At 39.1% G+C, this 21,607-nt stretch overlaps 1 protein-coding gene across 1 annotated transcript in view; it reads right to left on the reverse strand.

Annotated features, from left to right (window-relative positions):
• POLA1 (DNA polymerase alpha 1, catalytic subunit) overlaps positions 1 to 21,607 on the reverse strand; it is a 208,113-nt gene that overhangs the window by 65,666 nt on the left and 120,840 nt on the right. Inside the window, exon 35 of the mRNA XM_075174683.1 lies at positions 1,604 to 1,720. Coding sequence (XP_075030784.1) covers positions 1,604 to 1,720 — 117 coding nt within the window. The remainder of the gene's footprint in view (positions 1 to 1,603; positions 1,721 to 21,607) is intronic.

The raw sequence follows: 21,607 nt of genomic DNA on the forward strand, positions 1-21,607 counted from the left end.
TGCATATAGTATAAGAAATTGCAACTAGAAAACATTGATTTAGGCCACTTGTGCCTCTAACCAGCACTAATTACATCAAAATGTTGGAATGCTCAATAGCAACTAATATACAAGATCAGGGCAAAGACCCTACTACTCAGTGCAGCATCTTATCCTTATGCTGGCTAACGCATCTGTATTTTGGAAGAATGTAATAGAATGCAGAGGTAGCAGAAGGCAGAATAATCTCCTTACCAGATTTCATTCACCTCTCTAATAGCTAGAAATTGGATCAAAACCTGAATTTCTACATAATTTTTTGTTGATAACTAGCATGTCTGGACACTTCTAATACCCATATAAGCCTCAGTCTCTTTTTCCAGTGGTATTGGCTTTAAATTTCTTACAGCAATATACTTCAGACTAATGGCATAGGTGAAAGGTTTGTTCTCTGATGGATTTGCTTTTCTTCCTTTTTAATTTTATGTGATATCACCTGGTTCCTGTGTTAGGAGATTGGGAAACTCCACTCATTTTTACCCACTTTTTATTTATTTTAATGAACCACTGTTCATTCTCTGATCTTCTTAGATTCTTCATCATTAACTTACCACTAATGCAAAAAATGGCTTTCTCTGACAATGCTGTTTCAGTCCCTTGATTTTTACCGATGCTTATCCTTTGTGACTTTTTACATCCACAATACTGAATAAGAAGGACCAAAAAATCTCATGTGGTAAATAAAACAATGTTGTTCAGAGCATTCACTTGATAGCCCCACCTCAAACCCTTGATTTTTGTAAGTTTTATGTACGTAAGGATAATTTAAAGACTTATTACAACCTGAAACGAACCCCAATCAAAGATTCCCTATTTTCTTTATGGAATGTTTCTCTTTTTTTTGTTGTTTTATTCTGGAAAATGTCAAAACTTCTAAACGTTACACTCTTTTTTTTTCCCTCTTTTTCCTAAGAAAGAAATTGAAATCCTTTGCCAGAATTTTACAACGTGAAACAGAATCAGCTTCCTTTAATCCCAGAATCCAAGAGAACCAGCTAGGGTGGAGCAGGCAATCTGAACTCTGGAAGACCAAACCATCTAGTTCGATGTGAGATTTAAAAGCTTCTACATTTTTCAGGCATGGAGCCAAATCCAAATGTGCAGAACGCAGGACTTCTCATCTCCTGAAAATACTTACCGCTTTAGAGTACCCCCAGAAGATGAAAGGCCACCTCCAGCTCCTTAGCACCAAATTCAGTCAGGTGAGAACCAGTCAGCAGAAAAGCAGGCAGTTGTTCTTGTTTCGGAAGGTTGGTTTTGTTTGTCTATTTTAATTTACCTGTATTCTGGCAGAAACATTCCAGCAAATTCCAGTTTGCTGACCAAATGCTCGTCAGCTGGAAAATTTCCAAACACAGCAGCTGCATGGCATGGTCTCTTCACAGCAATGAGGATGCAGCTTAAATGTGGAGTAGGAAAAGCATAAACAGTCCCCTTTAAATGAATAAACTAATTAAAAATTCCTGCTTAATCCTGCTCCCTTCGAAAGGCAGAGTTGAGAGAGAGGTGAGCTTCATGAGAATCCTGCTCCACTGCTGTCAAAGCTTAGTCCTAAAACACTCACCTCTGGTCTCAGAACAGCCTTCCTGCAGGCCTGGCACACGGGGCCACTCCGGGAAAAACTCAGGGGAAGTCGACGGGTTCGATTCTGGCAAGTGGGCTCCTCACATATTAACCAACCCTGAAGAAAGGGAGAGCGTAGATGAAAATACATTTTTACCATAAATTAAAGTCATAGCTTCTTTTTACCCCACCTAAACAATGAATCATACTCAAGGAAGAAAAAAAATCCAACTTCAAGTCCTCTGTGAAGCTGATACTATAATATGTATAAAGAGGTGAAGGTTCCTTGTTTAAGGTAACACAATCAATAGCGGAGAACAAAGCTGAAGTCTTCTTGCTTCAAAATCCCACATTCTGCACACTGCAGTCACCCCTTCCTTGAAATATACTGAAACCTCTGCTCTTCTCCAGTTCAGACAACATTAACATGTAACAGAATTATTTTATACAACTGTGTAGACCAGATAGCAAGACACCCCAGAGACCTGGGGGTTTAAATTTTAAAGTAAAATGCCATTTCCTTGCTTGTGCTTTAGAGGGGAAAAACAGTTTTAACTTTTAGGTTTTCTGATGACAGCCAGAAGCCTTCTTTTCTTTTCTCTTTTTTTTTTAAATAATTTTTTTATAGAAAGCTATCGAGACTTCAACATAAACTGACTCATTTAGGAAAAACTAACATTTTGCTGAGTTAAAATGAAATAAAATCTGAGCCAGTTTGCTCTATGTCAGCTCAGGGAGACAACACAAAAGGTTTCTCTTAAGAGTATGAAAGAAAGAATGCTTCTGGGATTGGTAAGGATGTACCTTTTGTACCAGGTCCAACCATAGGTTAAACCAACGCCACACCACATCTCTAAAAACCACCAATAGCAGATACCTAAGGAATAGCATAAGAGAAAGCACACAGTAAAAGTTTTCCAGAAGATTTGCCCAGCTTTTGGAAATGGCTCAAGGACCTCCTGAATCACTGTCTCTATATACATACAGTAGCGATGGATGCATTATTATCCCCATCCCAATGAACTTCTAGTGCTTTTCGAACCAATGTAAAATTTTAGCATCCACAACATCCTGCAGAACAACTACACACTATACGAAAAGATTTCTTATTTTTCTTGAACACACACACACACAAATTTTTTTTTAATGCCTTCTAGTTCTTGTATCAGATTAGAAATAATCATTCTGCATTCACCTTTTCCATGCCACTTATGATTTTATAGACCTCCATCACATCATCTGCAATCAAACTCTTTTCCAAACCACAGTTCTAATTTACGTAGCTGTTCCTTGCATGGAAACCACTCCACCTCTTTGTTGCCCTTCTCTGAATCTCTTCCAGGTCCTTTTTGAAATGAGGGGGTGGGGGAAAATGGGACGAAGGGGGAGGGAGATGAAACCAGTACTGCACACTGTATTCAGAATGCTAGACGAACATGAATTTATACATGGTAAATGTATAATGGTAAATGGTAAATACCATCTTGCTCTCTGCTCCTTTCTTTCCTCAAGTTCCCTCTGCCTGGAGCACTGCTGAGAATTTGAGCACTGAGCAGTCATTTCCAGAAAGATATTTATTATTAGCCAAGAATTATAATTTTATTCTTCACTAGTAAGTCAATACACACATTGTATGCAAAATTAAGATTGGGTTTTTAGCGTCTGCATCACTTAACATTACTTGGCAGAGGATTTAATCTTCCGTTGTTAACTGACAAGTCAACTTGGTATCACAAGATCTTTCTGCAACTCTTCTCAAACAGTTCCTGCTTTTACCACCCCTGAGCAGCTCAGCACTGTCAAACTCTGCATTTCAGATTATCGGCTGTTGACGTCTCTGCTGGGAATAGTGACTATTTATTTTTGCCTCTGTTTCCAAAATTTGGTTTTGTTGCTCCTGCAAATAAGTTTAATCTAACTGTACCAGGATTCCTGTACTTTGAAAGAAATATTACGAATCAGAGGACAACTCAAAAAGTTGCTTGCTTCCCTTCTCACTGGCTCTTTAACAAGCTGTCCCAACATTATGCTCTGGCAATGACTTCTACCTAATTTCCACAGCGGCAACTCAGGTTTCCAATTATTATCATGTCTCCTATCCTTCCAGTTTCCACAGCTCCAGTCAGAGCACTATTGTCACTACCACCATGTTGGTTAGAAGTCAATAATGAAAGCCTGCAACTATATACCTTTTCTGGCTTTCATTTCCTGGAGATTCTGGTTTGCTGGCCAAGCAAATTTGTTAGTAAGACATGACTTACGTTTTCTTTCCTCACTGGCATGGCTACAAAACTGTATTTTGTAGCTCAGTAATCCTACCTCAGTAATCCAGGGTCCTGATTCCATATGACTATGCCAGTAGCTTAGTTTAAAGTTAGATATTTGAGTTACTTTATTTTGAATGCTTTGGAACTTGTGTGGAGGAATACATAAACTTTCATTTTCCATTTTCCAAAACCTTGTTAAAATGGGATTTGACTATGTTTACTCTTAAAAGTTTTGTTTGTTGTGGTGGGGTTTTTTTTTGCTTTTTTGGGGTGGGTTTTTTTTTTTTGGTCAATGTCTTTCCTATCATTCACTGGAGTATGCAGAGATTTGTTTGTTTGTTTGTTTGTTTGTTTTTGCAGCTTGTTCTCTAAAAGATCAGCTGACCTGTACTGTGTTCTTTCGTGTTTGTCAGCTTTATCCCTGTCTTCAACTTAAAAATATATTCTTCTACAATCTTTTCAAAAGTGCTAGAAGTCTGATTCAGTTTTTGTTTGTTTTTTTAGATGAAACCTTTCCAAATAACTTCATTTATTCCAGAGACGTCTCTTCTTTCACCACTTCTCCAGCCATGTCATATCCTCAATATTCTCCCACTCGGTGCCAAACCCATCAAAACACTTTCTGTTGCTCTTGCAGAGAGGAGCTTTCATGCTCATGTGGGCAAACCAGAAAAACTTTGTGGGGAACTTCATGCCAACAGCAAGGTATATAGCACTACCTAAAATATGTGCTCAAGTCCATAATGCAGAAATGGAAAGAGTCTATTAAGATATGCAGTTAGGGTTCATTTCACGCAACTTTGGATATCTAAAAGCCTGATACCCAGTCTAAGCTTGTCACCCTATGATCTGTTTACAGTAAATGGAGAAAGAAAAAAGCATCTCCAAAAAGCAATTCACCAAACAGATTTTGGGATGAGGCAAACCCTGCTCTAGACTCTCTTAATAAAATAAGAGTACACCTAATGTCAGAGCAAGCTTTTTGGAAACAGTACGGTCAGTGTATCTGATCACGATGTTTGAGTTTTATTGTTATGTAGATGAACAACATAAATCATTACATAGTTAATACTGAGAAAATTCCAAGAATTCAGAAATCTTCTGTGGATTTAATTTTGGTCTCTTGCACAACTGTTGCCCTAGCAGTCCTAGTACCACTCTCCTTGTCACATACAAATTATTTATGACAAATATTTCACAAGTGACATTAGAAAGATAGACACCGCTCAACAAGACAGCTATTTCATCAGCAGATGCTTCACCATGAAAAGTCCTAATTTAGGACCGGACCTAACATAGACACCTGACCTGTGTCTTCTGGAGTCAGCAGACACAAACGAGCCTCAAGTGAAAAAGCCAGTCCTTAGCTTTGGTTTTGCAAATGAACCTAAGATTTATTTCTAAAAAAGGAAGGTGTTCATCTGTTGCCTCACATTTTTTAAATAACTCGGTTTCAATAGACATGGAATAACTTTCTAACGAAAAAAGATACTTAAGGATACCACTGAGATCTTCAGGCACTCACTTAAGTGAGTACTGAGAATATCATTAGAACCACTGTGAGGGAAAACACAAAAACATTTCTGGAAAGGATAATGAATTGTCACAGATCTTCCATTAAGTTAATTCTTAGAGACAAAAGCTACGCTCTGTGTGGAAAGCTGTTTATGCCATATTTGCTTATTATGTGGCATCTCTACCTTCCTATGAAACATCTGGTAGCAGTCTGATACAAACGGGGCATTAAAATACACAGCCAGGCAGGGGGTGGTGTGGAGGGTGTCCTCACCCATGCCAAACCCTCCTGTTTAAGAGTGTAATTGTTTCAGCTGTAACTATGAAAAGATTCTGTGTGCACAAAGAGAACACTCATGACTCAAAACATATTAAATGACTACATTTGAACTTTAAAACAAAGCATGGAAACTGCCAGATAGTAAGGTATTTAGTTAGGAAATGCAAGTGCAACTGGAAAAACAAAGCCTGGAATGAGAGCAGCATCCCAACTTCAGCTGAGCAGAATATTCAAAAATAGACAACCATGAAAATAATGCATGATAAAAGTAACAGTGTGTTTTCTGCCACCTATTGGCATTTTTAGCTAACAATTAAGAAACAAAGGATTACACCACTTGCAAAGTACTGCTTTTATTGTCTTATAAGGGAATGCATAGACGGTTCACCCAAACTATCATTGAATAATGACATTTGAAGCAAGTTTCTTTATGCAATTGTTTCAGTCTAATGCAGTCACTGATGAAGAAAGCACTGGGAACTGTGCTGGTCATGAAATGCAGGTGAAAAAAGACTGAAAAACCCTGCTTAAACTAAAAACAATAGTTTAAGATAAAAATAAGCGTTCAAATTCAAAAGCTTACTATTATACTTGTTTTCAACTACTAAGAAATAATGATCAAAACATACGACTTTTACTGAACAGTACATTTCTCAATAAACTATATTTAAAAAACGGAGATCTAAGTTGTTGCCTACAATACAAAAAACAAACGTGTTGCATAGATACTAACTACCTAAATGTCCCTTCAATTCATATAGAAAAGAGTTAATGTCATTTCTATAGACTTCCTACTACTTATAATTAACATTAAAGAGGTCTTTTCTTCTTTGTCACCTCTCTATTCAGGCCTTATTTGCGTTTGTTTGTACTTACTATCTGTTAATCTCTCTTAACAAATGACAACAATAACTGTTGCTATTATGCATGGAAATGAAACATGTAGATAACTGTGTGAAGTGAGCTATTTTTGAAAAAAGCAGTATCAGAAACATGTAGCTCTTTATGTCTCTTGTTTTGCTTTGATAATTAAGCCATAGCCTTGATTTGTTTTAAACAAAAAACTTTTCCATGGACATGCATGTTGCAATCAAATTCAATACATGCATTATGTTCTGATTCAATTTGTTCAAGTGCATTATTGTTAACCCTTATTTGATCCATGCCTGTCGTCTTCACTGACCAAACAAAACCAATCCTTCATTTCCCAGCAGCTATCACTGAGTCTGTAAATTAATTTGCAATAGAACAAACAAAATCATAATAGGAAACCTTCAGTTTTGTTCTACTTGGTATCTGCAACACTGTGGGAAATGAAATACAAGTTGATAGGAAAAAAAAAAAAGCAGCAACTAGTATTTCCAAACATTCTGTCTACAAATGCTTAGTTCATTTTAAAATATAAAAAAATGTATGCAAAAAATTCCCTGAAGTAAATGCACAATATAAAAGAAAATCCCTGAAGAGTACTATGTCCACAAACTGTAGCTAATGAGGACAAATTTGCAAGTCAAAAGTAATTTTCTTTCTTTGTAAGTCTGTTCTTGAGAATTAGCCTCTCACATTCTACTGATCAACAAGCATTATAAATATTACTCCAAAATACAGAGGCAAGTGGTTTTGGAACAGCCTTTCAAACAGAAGTTGCAGGAGTCAACAACATACATTTATTGAGCTTTATCTTAATAGTTTTTACAAATTACATTTCACAATGTAGCTTGGTTGCCTGCTACAGTAGAGGACTGGATGTGCTTCTCTATGACACTTCAGTTCTGTATCTGTTCCTGCCTTCAGACAGTCTGGATGCTGAGGGACTACAATGCTTTAAAAGTTCACATGGAATGAAAAAATGTGGTAGTAAAAAGACGAAAGCTGCAAGCACTGAAAATTATTCAGAGGTCACTGTCAGTCACTTTGGAGTTGAATTTAAAATGTAATTTAGTGCTTGCTTCTCTACAGTCTTAGTCTCCATTGAAGACAATCTTAATGTGGAGTTTTGAAAATGGGATCTTGGTGGATGACGTCCAATCTCCAGATGGCAGGGATACCTAACCTCAAGCACACTGGATCCAAAATCCATAGCTTCCTCACTGCAGAGCTGAAATTATCACCTTAAATCATCAAATCTGCCAGAAGGAAGTGTAGGAGCACAACCTGGATATGCTTTCCTAGTCAACCAGCATAAGCTTGCTCTTCATGTCACTGATCAGCAAACTAGCTTTTGGAAGGTTGAATGTGAGAGACGACACAACAAAAATTTTCTGATTCAGGCATCATTGTGAGTTACTAATCAAGCCACTCTAACTTCAGACTGACCTCTCCTTTCAGACTACTTTTACAAAAGCATATTATTTCCACTAATTCCAAGGCCAGAAGCTTCAAACCCCATTTTCCTGCCAATGTCCATTATTATGGATAGCATTGACTAACAGGGCAAATCTGGTCAAAGTGGCTTTAAATCCCCTGGAAGGATGAGGTTCCACCAATATTGCACTACTGGATAAATTATCAAATCTACTGATACCCCCATGCAATGTTAAAAGATAGATGATTTTATGAAATATTTTATATGAAGTTTCTCGTGGCAACAGCAGACTTGACTCAGTGACCTGAAAGTTATCAGTTCCACTTGCAATAACTTGTTCTACATCACATATGTGTTCTCCCTTTTCCATTTGTCTGTGTCTTCTGTAAATATCTGAATGTTTGGGGGAGCAGATAGACAAATGTTCCTTAGTAGTATATAGCACCTCAGGAATTCGAACTTGAGCCAAAACCTCTGTTTGCACATCCTTTGGCAAGTGTTTTGACTGTCAGTAGTAGCTACATCTTTTGAGAATTACATCACAATTTTACACTTGAAACACCAAAGGTGGTATTAATATCAACTTAAAGATGAGCTATTGCTGTAATGTCAGGAAAGTTTTTTGCTGTGTACCAGAAACCCAATTACTTTTAAGTAATTTCAACTTCTAATCTGTTTTTTTGCCTGTTCAGAACAAAGAAATACTCTAGTAATAACACTGACTTGATCCAATGCACTTATACCATTTTACTGAGATCTCAGCAGCAATGAAAATCTGAATGACAGTGCGAGAACTAGTGTCATGCATCAGAATTTCAGCAGACAACACAGACTTGAGTGACCTACCTGCCCCTGCTACAATCCCAAGAAGAAATCCCCACAGGTCAGGGATGCTATCATAAATAGTGTAATAAGATTTCACACAGGAAACTTTACCCACTTAGCGATGTGAAGTCCAGCATAGCTCAGGTTCCTCAGGCAACATCCCAGATTTTCCATGGGGAGATGTACCTGGTAAAAACCTCAGAAGAGCTCTTTTATAAAGAAACCAATTCTACTGCTGCTAGATGCAAGAAAGGCACAGACTCATTCAATTTTTGAAAGGGTTTCTCAAGATGGAGGACTTGATGAGGCTAGGATTGGCATAATCAGAAACACACTATTCTCATCTGCAGGAAAAGTAAGTCTTCGCGGTATCCTGGTGCCTGCCTGCGTCATATACTTTCTCTAGCTGCTTCATCCTGACTGTCCTTCCAGAGCAAGTACAAAGATACATCAGATAGTTGCTTGATCAATCTTATGGATGGAGTAATTTATCAGTGAGACTAGCAAAGCAGACTCAGTGGAGAACACTTTGATCAGGAGGGCTCCACACAGGTGATATCTTAAGACATCTGACTCGGGTCAAGACTATGTGTCTCCCAGACAGCCTGAGCAGAGATGGCTATTCCTTTGGAACTTGTGGCTACTAATACAAACAACCTGGAGACTAATTATCCAAACTTATAAAAGACTGGATCAACATATAAAAGGAACACCTCATGATGTCTAAAAACCTACCTCTTGGTCACCCACCCTGTTTGGGCAGGGGAAAGAAAAGACAAGTAAATTCTTCATCAAGGTGAAATTTGGAGATAATCTTGTCTTTGAGGGAAATTTGAGGGAAACAAAAAAGAATATCCTGTCATAGAAGAGCATTATATATGGAAAATGAGCCATCAGGCTTCCTTCCTTCTTCACCTCCTAGCAAACTCTCCAGATGGAGATCGGTGACAAATGGTGTCCCGCAGGGATCCATATTGGGACCGGTACTGTTTAATATCTTCATCAGTGACATAGACAGTGGGATCGAGTGCACCCTCAGCAAGTTTGCAGATGACACCAAGCTCAGTGGTGCAGCTGACACGCCTGAGGGATGGGATGCCATCCAGAGGGACCTGGACAAGCTCAAGAAGTGGGCCTGTGTGAACCTCATGAGGTTCAACAAGGCCAAGTGCAAGGTCCTGCTCCTGGGACGGGGTAACCCTGGGTATCAATACAGGCTGGGGGAGGAAGGGATTGAGAGCAGCCCTGCCGAGAAGGACTTGGGGGTACTGGTGGATGAAAAGCTGGACATGAGCCAGCTCGCAGCCCAGAAGGCCAATGTGCGCTCGCAGCCCAGAAGGCCAACCGTGTCCTGGGCTGCATCAGAAGAAGCGTGGCCAGCAGGTCGAGGGAGGTGATTTTGCCCCTCTGCTCTGCTCTGGTGAGACCCCACCTGGAATACTGTGTCCAGCTCTGGAGCCCTCAGCACAAGAAAGACAGGGACCTGTTGGAGTGGGTCCAGAGGAGGGCCACAAAAATCAACAGGAGGATGGAACACCTCTCCTATGAAGAAAGGCCGAGAGAGATGGGGTTGTTCAGCCTAGAGAAGAGAAGGCTTTGGGGAAACCTTATTGCGCCCTTTCAGTACTTAAAGGGGGCTTATGAGAAAGATGGCAGCAAACTTTTTAGCAGGGCCTGTTGCGATAGGACAAGGGGGAATGGTTTTAAACTAAAAGAGGGTAGATTTAGACTAGACAGAAGGAAAAAATTTTTTACAATGAGGGTGGTGAAACACTGGCACAGGTTGCCCAGAAAGACGGTAGATGCCCCATCCCTGGAAACATTCAAGGTCAGGTTGGACGGGGCTCTGAGCAACCTCATCTAGTTGAAGATGTCCCTGCTCATCCCGGGGGGGGTTGGACTAGATGACCTTTAAAGGTTCCTTCCAACCCAAACTATTCTATGATTCTATGATAAAATGACCACCATCAGAAATGAAGCCCTTATAAAATCATGTAACCGCCAACTTCTCTAAGGAAACAGAGGGTTTTTTAGCTCTATAAAAGACTACTACCAGAAGTTAGCTCTGGAAATAGAAGGTGAGCCTGCAGCTTCACAGGTGAAGTATCTTATCTGTTTTGACATTTTTCCTATCAATGATGATCTCTTGATAAGGAATGAGCAGGGACACTCTATTGACAATAATCATACAAACCAACCCTAAAAAACAGAAAAATGGAGTTAAAAGCAATCAGTGGTGTAGAATTCTGGGTCAGCAACTTTTTCAGGATCTTGTAAGGCTTCATATTCCACAAGCAAACCAGGTACCAAGCACTAATAAAAAAATATATCTGTGAGACCACGAGAAGGATCTCATTTTATCTTTGAAGGAAACCTAGGGGACCTACAAAGCCTCTTCAGTAAGTAGGTTCAGATATATTTAGATCTCAAAGTAGCATATGGATAGACATTGTTATTGATATACTAGTCATTCCAACCTTCTCCTCTACTTTTTAACAAAATTAAAATTTTAAAATTTAAAATTTTAAAATTTTAACAAGAAGTTACTGGAAAAGCTCTCTCCACTTCTTTAATATGTTACTACAAAGAGAACAAATTGTACTAAGTCAGAAGCCCTAATGTTAGGTTCAAGAGATCCCTTACTAGAGAAAAGATATGTCTGAATTTCATCCTAGAATATCAAAATGTAAAAGAATTTCAAAATTAACCCCGTGTGTAAGTTCTCTTGAACTGCCAGACATAACTGAAACTTTTAAGTCAAAAATCTCTTAAAACTAAGTTATCTAACATATTTATACTCAAATTTGAGTATATAAAACAAATACGATCTTTGAGGATGTTTTGTTTTAAGGCTTCATACTGCTGTCCTAACTGTAACATTTAATCATCTCCCAATAATAAATTCCTTTGATATTTTCACAGACTCTTCAAGTAAATTGTTTTATAAAAGGAGCTGGGTCAAGAGTCTATTATTGATGTTGGCTGACTAGAGCTTTTGTCTTTTTATTTTAAGGGGGATAGGTACCATGTTAAACATGCTGCCAAGCTTGTTCTAGCTGAAAGGAAAGATATTGCAGCATATGCTTAGAATAGTGAAGCACCTTAGGTTTGCATAAATTCCTTTATAAATTTATCCTACAGCTTAAATCCCTTACCCAGGGAATGCTTATTCCTTGTTCTCTAGTATTTTGTTAGGTGTTATGTACATTTGGCTTTAAATTCCAAAAAGCAATGCAAATAGTTTTAGTAACTATTATAGTAACAACGACTGAAATTTGTTCCTGAAATTTATACATAAAGCTAACTATAGTGCATTAAGAGACCTGATCATAGATCCAGTCTGGTATATGACTATTCAGATCACAAGTAAAGATAAGGAACTATTTTATCAACTCACTCTTTGCCATTGACTTCACATTCCTTTTTCTTTTTCTATACAATAAATATTGTAGCTAGTTCCTCATCCAGAAAAAATAGGTTACATTTCCCAGTATGAGTAGTTTTAGAGTCTGATGCTACCTGATCATCCAATTTAGGGAAAAAGTAAACAGGGACCATGGCATTTCACACTCCATTTCATGCTGCCTCACTTCAATGGAAGTTGAAGATACGATTTCAATTTCTTTTCTAAGCACTTCCTCATTTCAGAACTTCTTGAATTTTGGCCTATATAACTCATCTGAATTCAGCTGTGGAATGGAGTGGATAAAACACTCTTATAAAGAAAGGAAATTCCTTTCCTGGATGGTTCATTCTGCTCCTCTTGAATTCAGCATTATCCAGGCTGATTAATGGATAGACGTGATCTTTCAGGAAAAATACAAAACTGTCTCTTAAATGAAAGAATAGTAACAAGGAAATATAAATTTCTTTTGAAAGTGTACTACTTGAAAGCAGTACAGATCCTGGAGATGGTTGGTTATATATCCAGTATTATTATCACAGGAACCACATGAAAGGATGTTATCAAATTAAAGCACGTCTTAGCCAACAACTTCCTAGTAGAAGGCAAATGATCGCTTTACCATCCAATGAGACAGTACTGCTGGTAAAAGAGAAGGATACCCTCTCCAAAATAGTATCTGCTGAAACCTCCTATTCTCAGAGACACTTATCTGTTGTCTCAGTTCCCCACTGGAAAGCTGCCAGCCCAAACTGACTCAAAGGCAATTGGAGTCAATGGGAACCACACCTTTGAAGGACCAGACCGTGAAGATCCAAAGCAACTAGACAAACTGTAATAGAGGGCAATGTAGCTACACTAACTTGCGACCCTAAAGAAAGCATGAGAGAAGAAATAAATACTACCTGACTTTCTCAGAAGAACAGAAAGTGTCCTTCTATCTTGAAAAAGCCAGTGATACTAGAATAATAGAAGCGCTGATGTGGGTTCCGGGCGGCCATTAGAAAAAGTGAAGCTCACCTTTTGCACCCAACTGCTCTGATCTAAAACACGCAAAGACAAGACCCAAACCTGGTTCCCTTTGGATATTATGGAGAATGGACACAAACTTGAGAGGATTTAACCTACAACAAAATTTTGTCCCATAAGCATACTTTTTAGGAGTTCTTTCAGTACTCGCATATCTCAAGATCTAATCAGTAATGCATTGCTCTTGTGATGCGAAGTCAGCCACAAAATATCATATGCCTATTTCTAGGCTACTGAAAATGAAAGTTTGTAGATTTTCAAGAATGGTATTTTGTGATTTGGATACTCCAAAATAATAGAACTTGAATTGCTTTCTAATCCAGAACTGAAAAAAATTTTGAAAGAAACCACCCAAGAATGAAAGAAAACTTCATTAATCTCTAGAAAATATTACTCTCAGCAGTAACTGTCATATCAGTTTGACCGTGAAAAGTCTTGGGGGGAGGGGGGAAATCAAAGCAGGAGATAACGGAAGAAGCAAGAAATGCACCCCACCCCCCCAAAAAAAAAGAACCCAAATGCTCAAGCTAACATAAAAAATGCTTTAAACAAAATTATCAAACAAGACAGAAGTGAAAAATATCTTGTAGGTCAACGTAAAAGTTTTACATGTTATTAAAAATCGATTTTTTAAAAAAAGACATCTTTAAATGTACAGTCACATGTCATTTCATACAAGTTATTTGAAACTTATTGATCTCATTTGTGCAGAGACCAGGCTGTGTCATCAGCCTGCTGAACGGATAATAGAGCACTCCAAATCCTTATGATAGGTTTGATGCAAACAGTGGTCCTCATTTGAACACATGTAATAGCACCACAAGTGGACAAATTCCAACCTTAACAGTTGTACATTATAAACTAAATTAGCAAGTATGTTCTGCTTTACTTCACATCAAAGCCAATACCTTGGTTTTCTTATCTTCAGTAAATAAGGCTCTAGGCACCAAAATACGTGCCCCAAAACATTAAAAAGTAGAGCACAAGTGTTCATAGGCTAACATACCGCTCACAAAAGCGAACCAGCAATTACCAACAATTTTATTTTATTCAAGACAATCTGAAAACAGCTAAACTGGATTTTAAGCAAGCAACTGGGAGAAGGCGTATTTAAAATGACTACATATGGAAAACTACACTGAGAAAAGGATCAGTGAAAGATGTCTTATGTATTTCTGTATGGAAAGCTAAAACCTCTAGAAGGGTATTCAAATCCATTCTGCAAAACATTCTCCCTATTCGTACAACTTAAAGCAAGCCACATTCTTAGGCTATAACAGGTCACAACTAAGTACAGTACCTTGCTTCAGAAAAAATTTTGCTTTATCTGTCAAATGTCAACACGGCACAAAGAGCTCATACAGCCCACCCATGTATTGCTTGTTAAAGAATCTAGCAACATACAAACAGTAGGAACTCAAGATTCGTTAAAATCTGTGCCTCTGCTTTGGTTAGAAAGCTAAAAACACTCTATTCCCCCCCATTCTTCCACAATTCTGTCCTCCTCCCTCAAACATTTGTAATGTCCCTGAATTTTCTGCTCTGTCACAGACTTGTCTCACAGGAAGTTCAATATGACATTAGATGTAATACAGAACACACAGAGATTTTACTCATGTACGTGGCAGTAACAGTAAGGTTTGTCAACTCAAGTATACATTTCATGTTGGTAAAGAGACAAAAAGATTGTTTATGTGAAACATTTACTTTTGCAATATGGTTATGAACATCTCTAAATAGTGGAGGAGTTAATACAGTCCTGAAAACTTGAAAAATGATAATGCACATACATACATAGATACGTAAGTTTAGAGGAGCTCAATGGAGTGAAAGGTAATGGCAGAGAAAGCGGTCTCAACGGTCTGGTCACCTTAAACTAGAAAACTTTAAAGCATCACTAAGCAGTGTTTGTTCATTTAAGTTTAATTATTTTCTCCTTGAGAATGGCACTAATGAAACTGAATATCTTTCATGGTTTCGAAGAGCAGTCTGAATGGTCTGTAAACAGGACTGGGGGCAGACAAGAGAACTGGCTGAGCCAGGGGGTTGCTAGGTGATGCAGAATGTAAACCCACAAACTTGTTCAGGTTTACTTTGCTTTCATGCTGCTCTCACACAGGCTCTCCAAAGTTTTAAGAATTAATTTCCAGGTAGCTATTTAAAAACAAAAAGTAGAATAATTAAAAAAGAAAACCCCCTAATCCTCTTCACCTCTTACATTGCCCCCTCCCAATAGGAAAAAATAGGAAAGAGGAATGGAAAATTCACAGCATTAAAGCACAGGAAATCCATCAGTGTTTTGAATACGACGACAGGAAGAGGACCATTCCCTCTATATATTTGTATGTAATTGTTGAGGACTGGTGATTATGAAGAACTTTTAAACTTTTCAGATTCATTTTTACTTTTGTAAGTGTAAATAAAAACTATTTTTGGAGCAATACGATGGCCCTTTATAGTACTTAAACTGAAAATAAAGTAATATTTACTAGTATTTCCACTGCAGATTACAAAAGCAAACTTTCAGTAAAGCCATGTGTTTCTACCCCCACCCTTTTCAGAGCTGTGGGGTTTTTTTTTTTTCCCCCTAAAGTATCTGATCAGAGATTGTCCGGTAAGAGCACTTTATTAGATCATCAGTCAGAGGGTTTTACAAGCACCAAGAGCTATGGGCTCAAATGCAGCACATCAGTTTTAATAGCTGAAGGTCTAATAGTAAACTGCAGATACTGCTGAGAACTTTCCATGCACTGAACTCTTGAAAAAGCACCATCTCTCAAGCTTAAATGCAGCTGCCTCTTTCAATGCCGCAAATGGGTAAATTTGACAAAAAAGCCACCATTAAGACTACATGAAAGGCTCAAGACAACATCCTTTCAATGCTTTGTACTTCAGTAATCAGATGTACTTACTCACCCCCTCCCCCAAACCCGATCAAGAACTATTTCTGAATGGTAGGAAATAATTCCACTTTGTACATCTTTTAGTTAATCAAGACTTTCTATTCAGCAATTTGACCTTTTGTTCAAAACAGGATTATCAGTTTTTTCGCCAGTTACCAAGGGCGACTCACATGGTGAACATAATTGCAATAATTTGCAAAACACCATGGCAACCCACATTACAACTAGGTAAATACTGGTCTTTTGTGCTACATTGTTATTTTCAGAGATGCTGAAGTCAAAGAACGAATGACAAATGAACACAAAATTTATATTTGCTTTGTCTCAAAAGAGAAGAAAATTGATAACAAGAATTGGGGGGAAACCGACTACAGCTGTAATTTCTAACTTGATTAATTAGGATGGTAACAGTCCTTAACAGTATATTCAACAAACAGCCCTGACTTAGTCTCTCCACCCACCTCTCTCTCTTTCTACACTACTACCACTAACCCCCACCCCAGACAAATTTTTTCAGCTAGGAGAACAAACAACTCCATTTGCTCTTTTCTTCAACTTAATGGAATCCTTAATTACAGAATATTGTTCTCCTGCTCTTCATTACACTGAAAACTGAAAGTGAGGGAGAGAGAGGAGGAGGAAGACAGTGCCAAGCAGACAGGGCAGCTACAGTCATCTTATCTGCCTTTGCTTTTTTTGTCCATAGCGGCCCTAACGATGAGATGGCTTTTTTTTTTTTTTTTAATATTAGCAGCTGTTGTAGAGCAGATAATTAAGTAAACTATTCAGTGCTCAAGTTCTTTCACTGGCAGCATTAGTAAGACACGAAAGCTTAAGTCAAGTCATAATTAAAATCCAAAATCAGAGAGAAAGCAACTGCTTAAAAAGAAAAAAATTCTCTTAAAATTATCAGAACGGGTCGTTTCTAACAGAATACCTACTGTATTAAAACATTTGCCTATGAATACTATTATATACTTAATAAACTAATAATTTTTAACTTAATTTATTTTCTTTACAATGGTTAGGAACTTATTGTTACAGTATAGGCTTCTATTAAGACTTCAAGAAACAACATTAAAACCAATTATTTCAGAAATATGTTACAAATATAGAGAAATAATTTTGCTTAAGAAAAAAACTGCTGAAAACAGTCTAATACCTGTTACTAATTGACTTCACAATAAATTTGCTATATATTTCTGGAGCATGAGTTCTGTGCTGAAACATCTATTATGCCACAGTGAACTGACTGAATGGTTGAGAGCTTAATTTTCATGACACCATTAATAAAAACAAGTTATGTCTGTATACAGGCCAAATTCTGTCATCAGAAGTATGCATACGGTTCCTATAAAATGCAATGACACCCTTTAGCAATGGATGTTCACATACAGAGTATATGAAAAATACATTAAGCTGCAAGAAGCATGCAATCAGAAGCCAGTGTAATCCTCATTTCAGTTCCCTGTACATACAAATCATATGTCAATTTACAGTTAAAGGACCACATCTATATTTTAATTCTCATTAAAGGATTGGATTGCCTTTAGGATAAAACAGGCTTGCAAAGTGAACAAGACTACTGCTGCATCCTATGTACTGTGAACACTGAAGAGTATGTAGTACAATGAAAGAAATGAAAACAAAGTGCTAAAGGCAGCTGAATCTAGCCCCAGGGAGCTGAAATGCACTACTGCCTTTGCTACGCAGGTTCTCCATGCTGCTTGCCAAGCCGCTCTCCATCATTTACCAGCAGTCCTGGTTAACTGGGGAGGTCCCGGACGACTGGAGGCTCGCCAATGTGACGCCCATCCACAAGAAGGGCCGGAAGGAGGATTCGAGGAACTACAGGCAGGTCAGCCTGACCTCGGTGCTGGGGAAGATCATGGAGCAGTTCGTCTTGAGGGCGCTCACGAGCCATGTCCGGGACAACCAGGGGATCAGGCCCAGCCAGCACGGGTTCATGGAAGGCAGGTCCTGCTTGACCAACCTGATCTCCTTCTATGACCAGGTGACCCGCCTGGTGGATGAGGGAAAGGCTGTGGATGTGGTCTACCTGGACTTCAGTAAAGCCTTTGATGCTGTCTCCCACAGCATTCTCCTAGAGAAGCTGGCGGCTCATGGCTTAGACAGGTACACTCTTCGCTGGGTAGAAAACTGGCTGGACGGCCGGGCCCAGAGAGTTGTGGTCAACGGAGTTAAATCCAGTTGGCGGCCGGTCACAAGCAGTGTTCCCCAGGGCTCAGTACTGGGGCCGATCATGTTCAATATCTTTATCAATGATCTGGATGAGGGGATCAAGTGCTCCCCCAGTAAGTTTGCAGATGAGACCAAGCTGGGCGGGAGTGTTGATCTGCTCGAGGGTAGGAAGGCTCTGCAGAGGGACCTGGACAGGCTGGATCGATGGGCCGAGGCCAACTGTATGAGGTTCAACAAGGCCAAGTGCCGGGTCCTGCACTTCGGCCACAACAACCCCAGGCAACGCTACAGGCTTGGGGAAGAGTGGCTGGAAAGCTGCCCAGAGGAAAAGGACCTGGGGGTGCTGGTCAACAGCCGGCTGAACATGAGCCGGCAGTGTGCCCAGGTGGCCAAGAAGGCCAACGGCATCCTGGCCTGTATCAGAAATCGTGTGGCCAGCAGGAGCAGGGAGGTGATCATGACCCTATACTCGGCACTGATGAGGCCGCACCTCGAATACTGTGTTCAGTTTTGGGCCTCTCACTACAAGAAGGACATTGAGGTGCTGGAGCGTGTCCAGAGAAGGGCAACGAAGCTGGTGAAGGGCCTGGAGCACAAGTCTTATGAGGAGGGGCTGAGGGAACTGGGGTTGTTTAGCCTGGAGAAGAGGAGGCTGAGGGGAGACCTCATCGCGCTCTACAACTACCTGGAAGGAGGTTGTAGCGAGGTGGGTGTTGGTCTCTTCTGCCAAGTAACAAGTGATTAGGACGAGAGGAAATGGCCTCAAGTTGCGCCAAGGGAGGTTTAGATTGGATATTGGGAGAAATTTCTTTACTGAAAGAGTAGTCAAGCCTTGGAACAGGCTGCCCAGGGAAGTGGTGGAGTCACCATCCCTGGAGGTATTTAAAAGACGTGTAGATGAGGCGCTTAGGGACATGGTGTAGTGGGTATGGTGGTGTTGGGTTGATGGTTGGACTCGATGATCTTAGAGGTCTTTTCCAACCTTAATGATTCTATGATTCTAAGTCACTTCCAGTTTATTGAAAGGACTCACAAGTAACAACCACCCAAGGAATCCATCTGTTTTCAGTGAAATTTGAAGGCCTACACTGCTGAAGTTTGAGTAGACCCAATTGTAACCTGAAAGCTGTGCTTCGGGCAGTTACACAATACTACACACTCTGAAAAATCAGGTCCTTTGCTTCACAAATTGGGCACGCAAACTTATGGACACGTTTGATGTTCATTCCCCTATGCCTCATTTCTCTGAAAAATACAAATAATAATTTGTCTCCTCACTTTACACAGATCTTGCAAAGGTATTCTTTAAGAGCCACTTGATCCAGTGAAGTGTGCCACAGACAACTCCATGAGAAAAATAAATAATTCTAGGCAAAGTTTCAGACAGTGCACTTGCTAAGGTAAAGGACATCCATTAAGCAATGGAGACAAACAAATACAGACTAGCTGTTCATCTAATGAGTGCTGTCAAACCTATAGGCTGCAATGTACTGAAAAAAAGGCAGAATGGGATAACATCATACATAAATGACCTGGATTAAACTCAAGTAAGCAGTATTCATTCTAAGAGTTTTTCAACTTTTAAATGTACAGCTGCAGTATCAGGATCCCTCTTCTATTTTTAAATTAAAAAAAAAAAAATTTCCATCTTTCTGCCCATTATTCTTCAAAATAGTGTTTAAAGGAAGGAATATGCAGATTTTGCTGCTTGAAATAAACAGAGTAAACCATCATAACAGTGAATTTCCACCTTCTCTACAAGCTACACATTTTGCCCAGTATTTGTAAATAGCAGAGGCAGGCAAAGACTCAGGAATTTTCTCATACTTTTCTTTTTTTGTTAAACCAATCACACTCAAATATAATTGCTTGCTTTTCTCGTCCAATTTTTCACAGGTGATCTTCATCCATGCCTGCCTCCTCATGCTAGTTCAAGCCTACCTGCCCAGCCAAGTGCTTATCCAGCAGATACCCTGTTTGAATATTCTAATTCAGCCAATTCCACTCAATTCAGCTTCTTTGCTTTATAGCTTCCTGTACATCCATCCATGTCCAGCTCCAGTCTCATGTGCCAGTTCTAGTCTCTTTATTCATCTATATGCAATTCTTGCAATCATACTTGGTGGTTGGTTGGGGTTTTTTTTTGGTTTTTTTGTTTTTTTTTTTTAAATCATGCCTAGCTCCTGCTCCATACTAAAAAATTTTCTTAAAGTTTGCAAAATTATCAAATCTAGATGGATTTTCATAGGATGACAAAAGACAACCAATAGAAAAGAGGAAGGAAGGATGACATATATACTCTTCCTCATAGCCAAATGTTAAAGACTTCAAAGCCATAGCACCTGCATTTCAGGTATGGCAAGGTCATCTGAACAACTTTAACACTGCTTTTACTGCAATATCATGCAATAAGCGAGTGATTATAATTCAAGCACTTTCGTACCTGTGGGCTTCAATTAAACTGATTTACATTACATCAGACTTTCCCCTTTCCCATGCATTCCTCCTCAGATGACCACTACTGTGCATAAATGTAGTTGCTTGGTGGACCTCACTAGGCAGGTTCATAGATCAAGATGTGTACACTTCGACTGCAACTTCTGGTTTTATAACACTTTGATTTGGAATAATTAAAATATATCTGTAGCATACTTTATGCTAAGATAACACATGTATACTTCCTTACTTAACTCTACCTTAAATGACTCCATTTTCTTCCTGCTACTGTTATTTAATTAAACTGAGCATCAAGCAAGATGCTCGAAAGTCTCAAAAAACCTTTTGGTAAGAGTTCCAAGATGGTCAGGCTTCCTCCTTAGCCTCCCCTCAGCTACCCATCCATTTTTGTAACTACTTTCAACACCTGCCCACAACTTTTTCCTGCAGTCCTCCTAGGTCTCTCTCAAACTCTCCCTTAGACCTGCCTATTCTTTTTGAAAAGAGAGCTCTTATTCTGCCTCCCCCATGGCGCTGACTCAAATTACTTTTCCCACTACAGTGAGACGGCATAGTTCTTCACTTCTTTAGGAGAGACTGATTTCTTCAGCAACATCTGGTACCCAATGCCATATCAACCTCCGTGTGAACAGCAAACATCTTTTGAGGGAAAATCTCCATACACGGCACACTGTCCAGATGCAGACCAGAGATCGTGACAAGAGAGGTCAGAGGAAGATGGAATTTTGAGAGACAGAGTTTATAGCCTTTTCTATTAATAATTAAGTTTTTCAAGGGCTTATAAATTGGGCATATTTGCTACTTGCCATGAAGAACAGA

Source organism: Calonectris borealis, chromosome 1 (genome assembly GCF_964195595.1).
Source record: "Calonectris borealis chromosome 1, bCalBor7.hap1.2, whole genome shotgun sequence".
NCBI classification, from domain to species: Eukaryota; Metazoa; Chordata; class Aves; order Procellariiformes; family Procellariidae; genus Calonectris; species Calonectris borealis.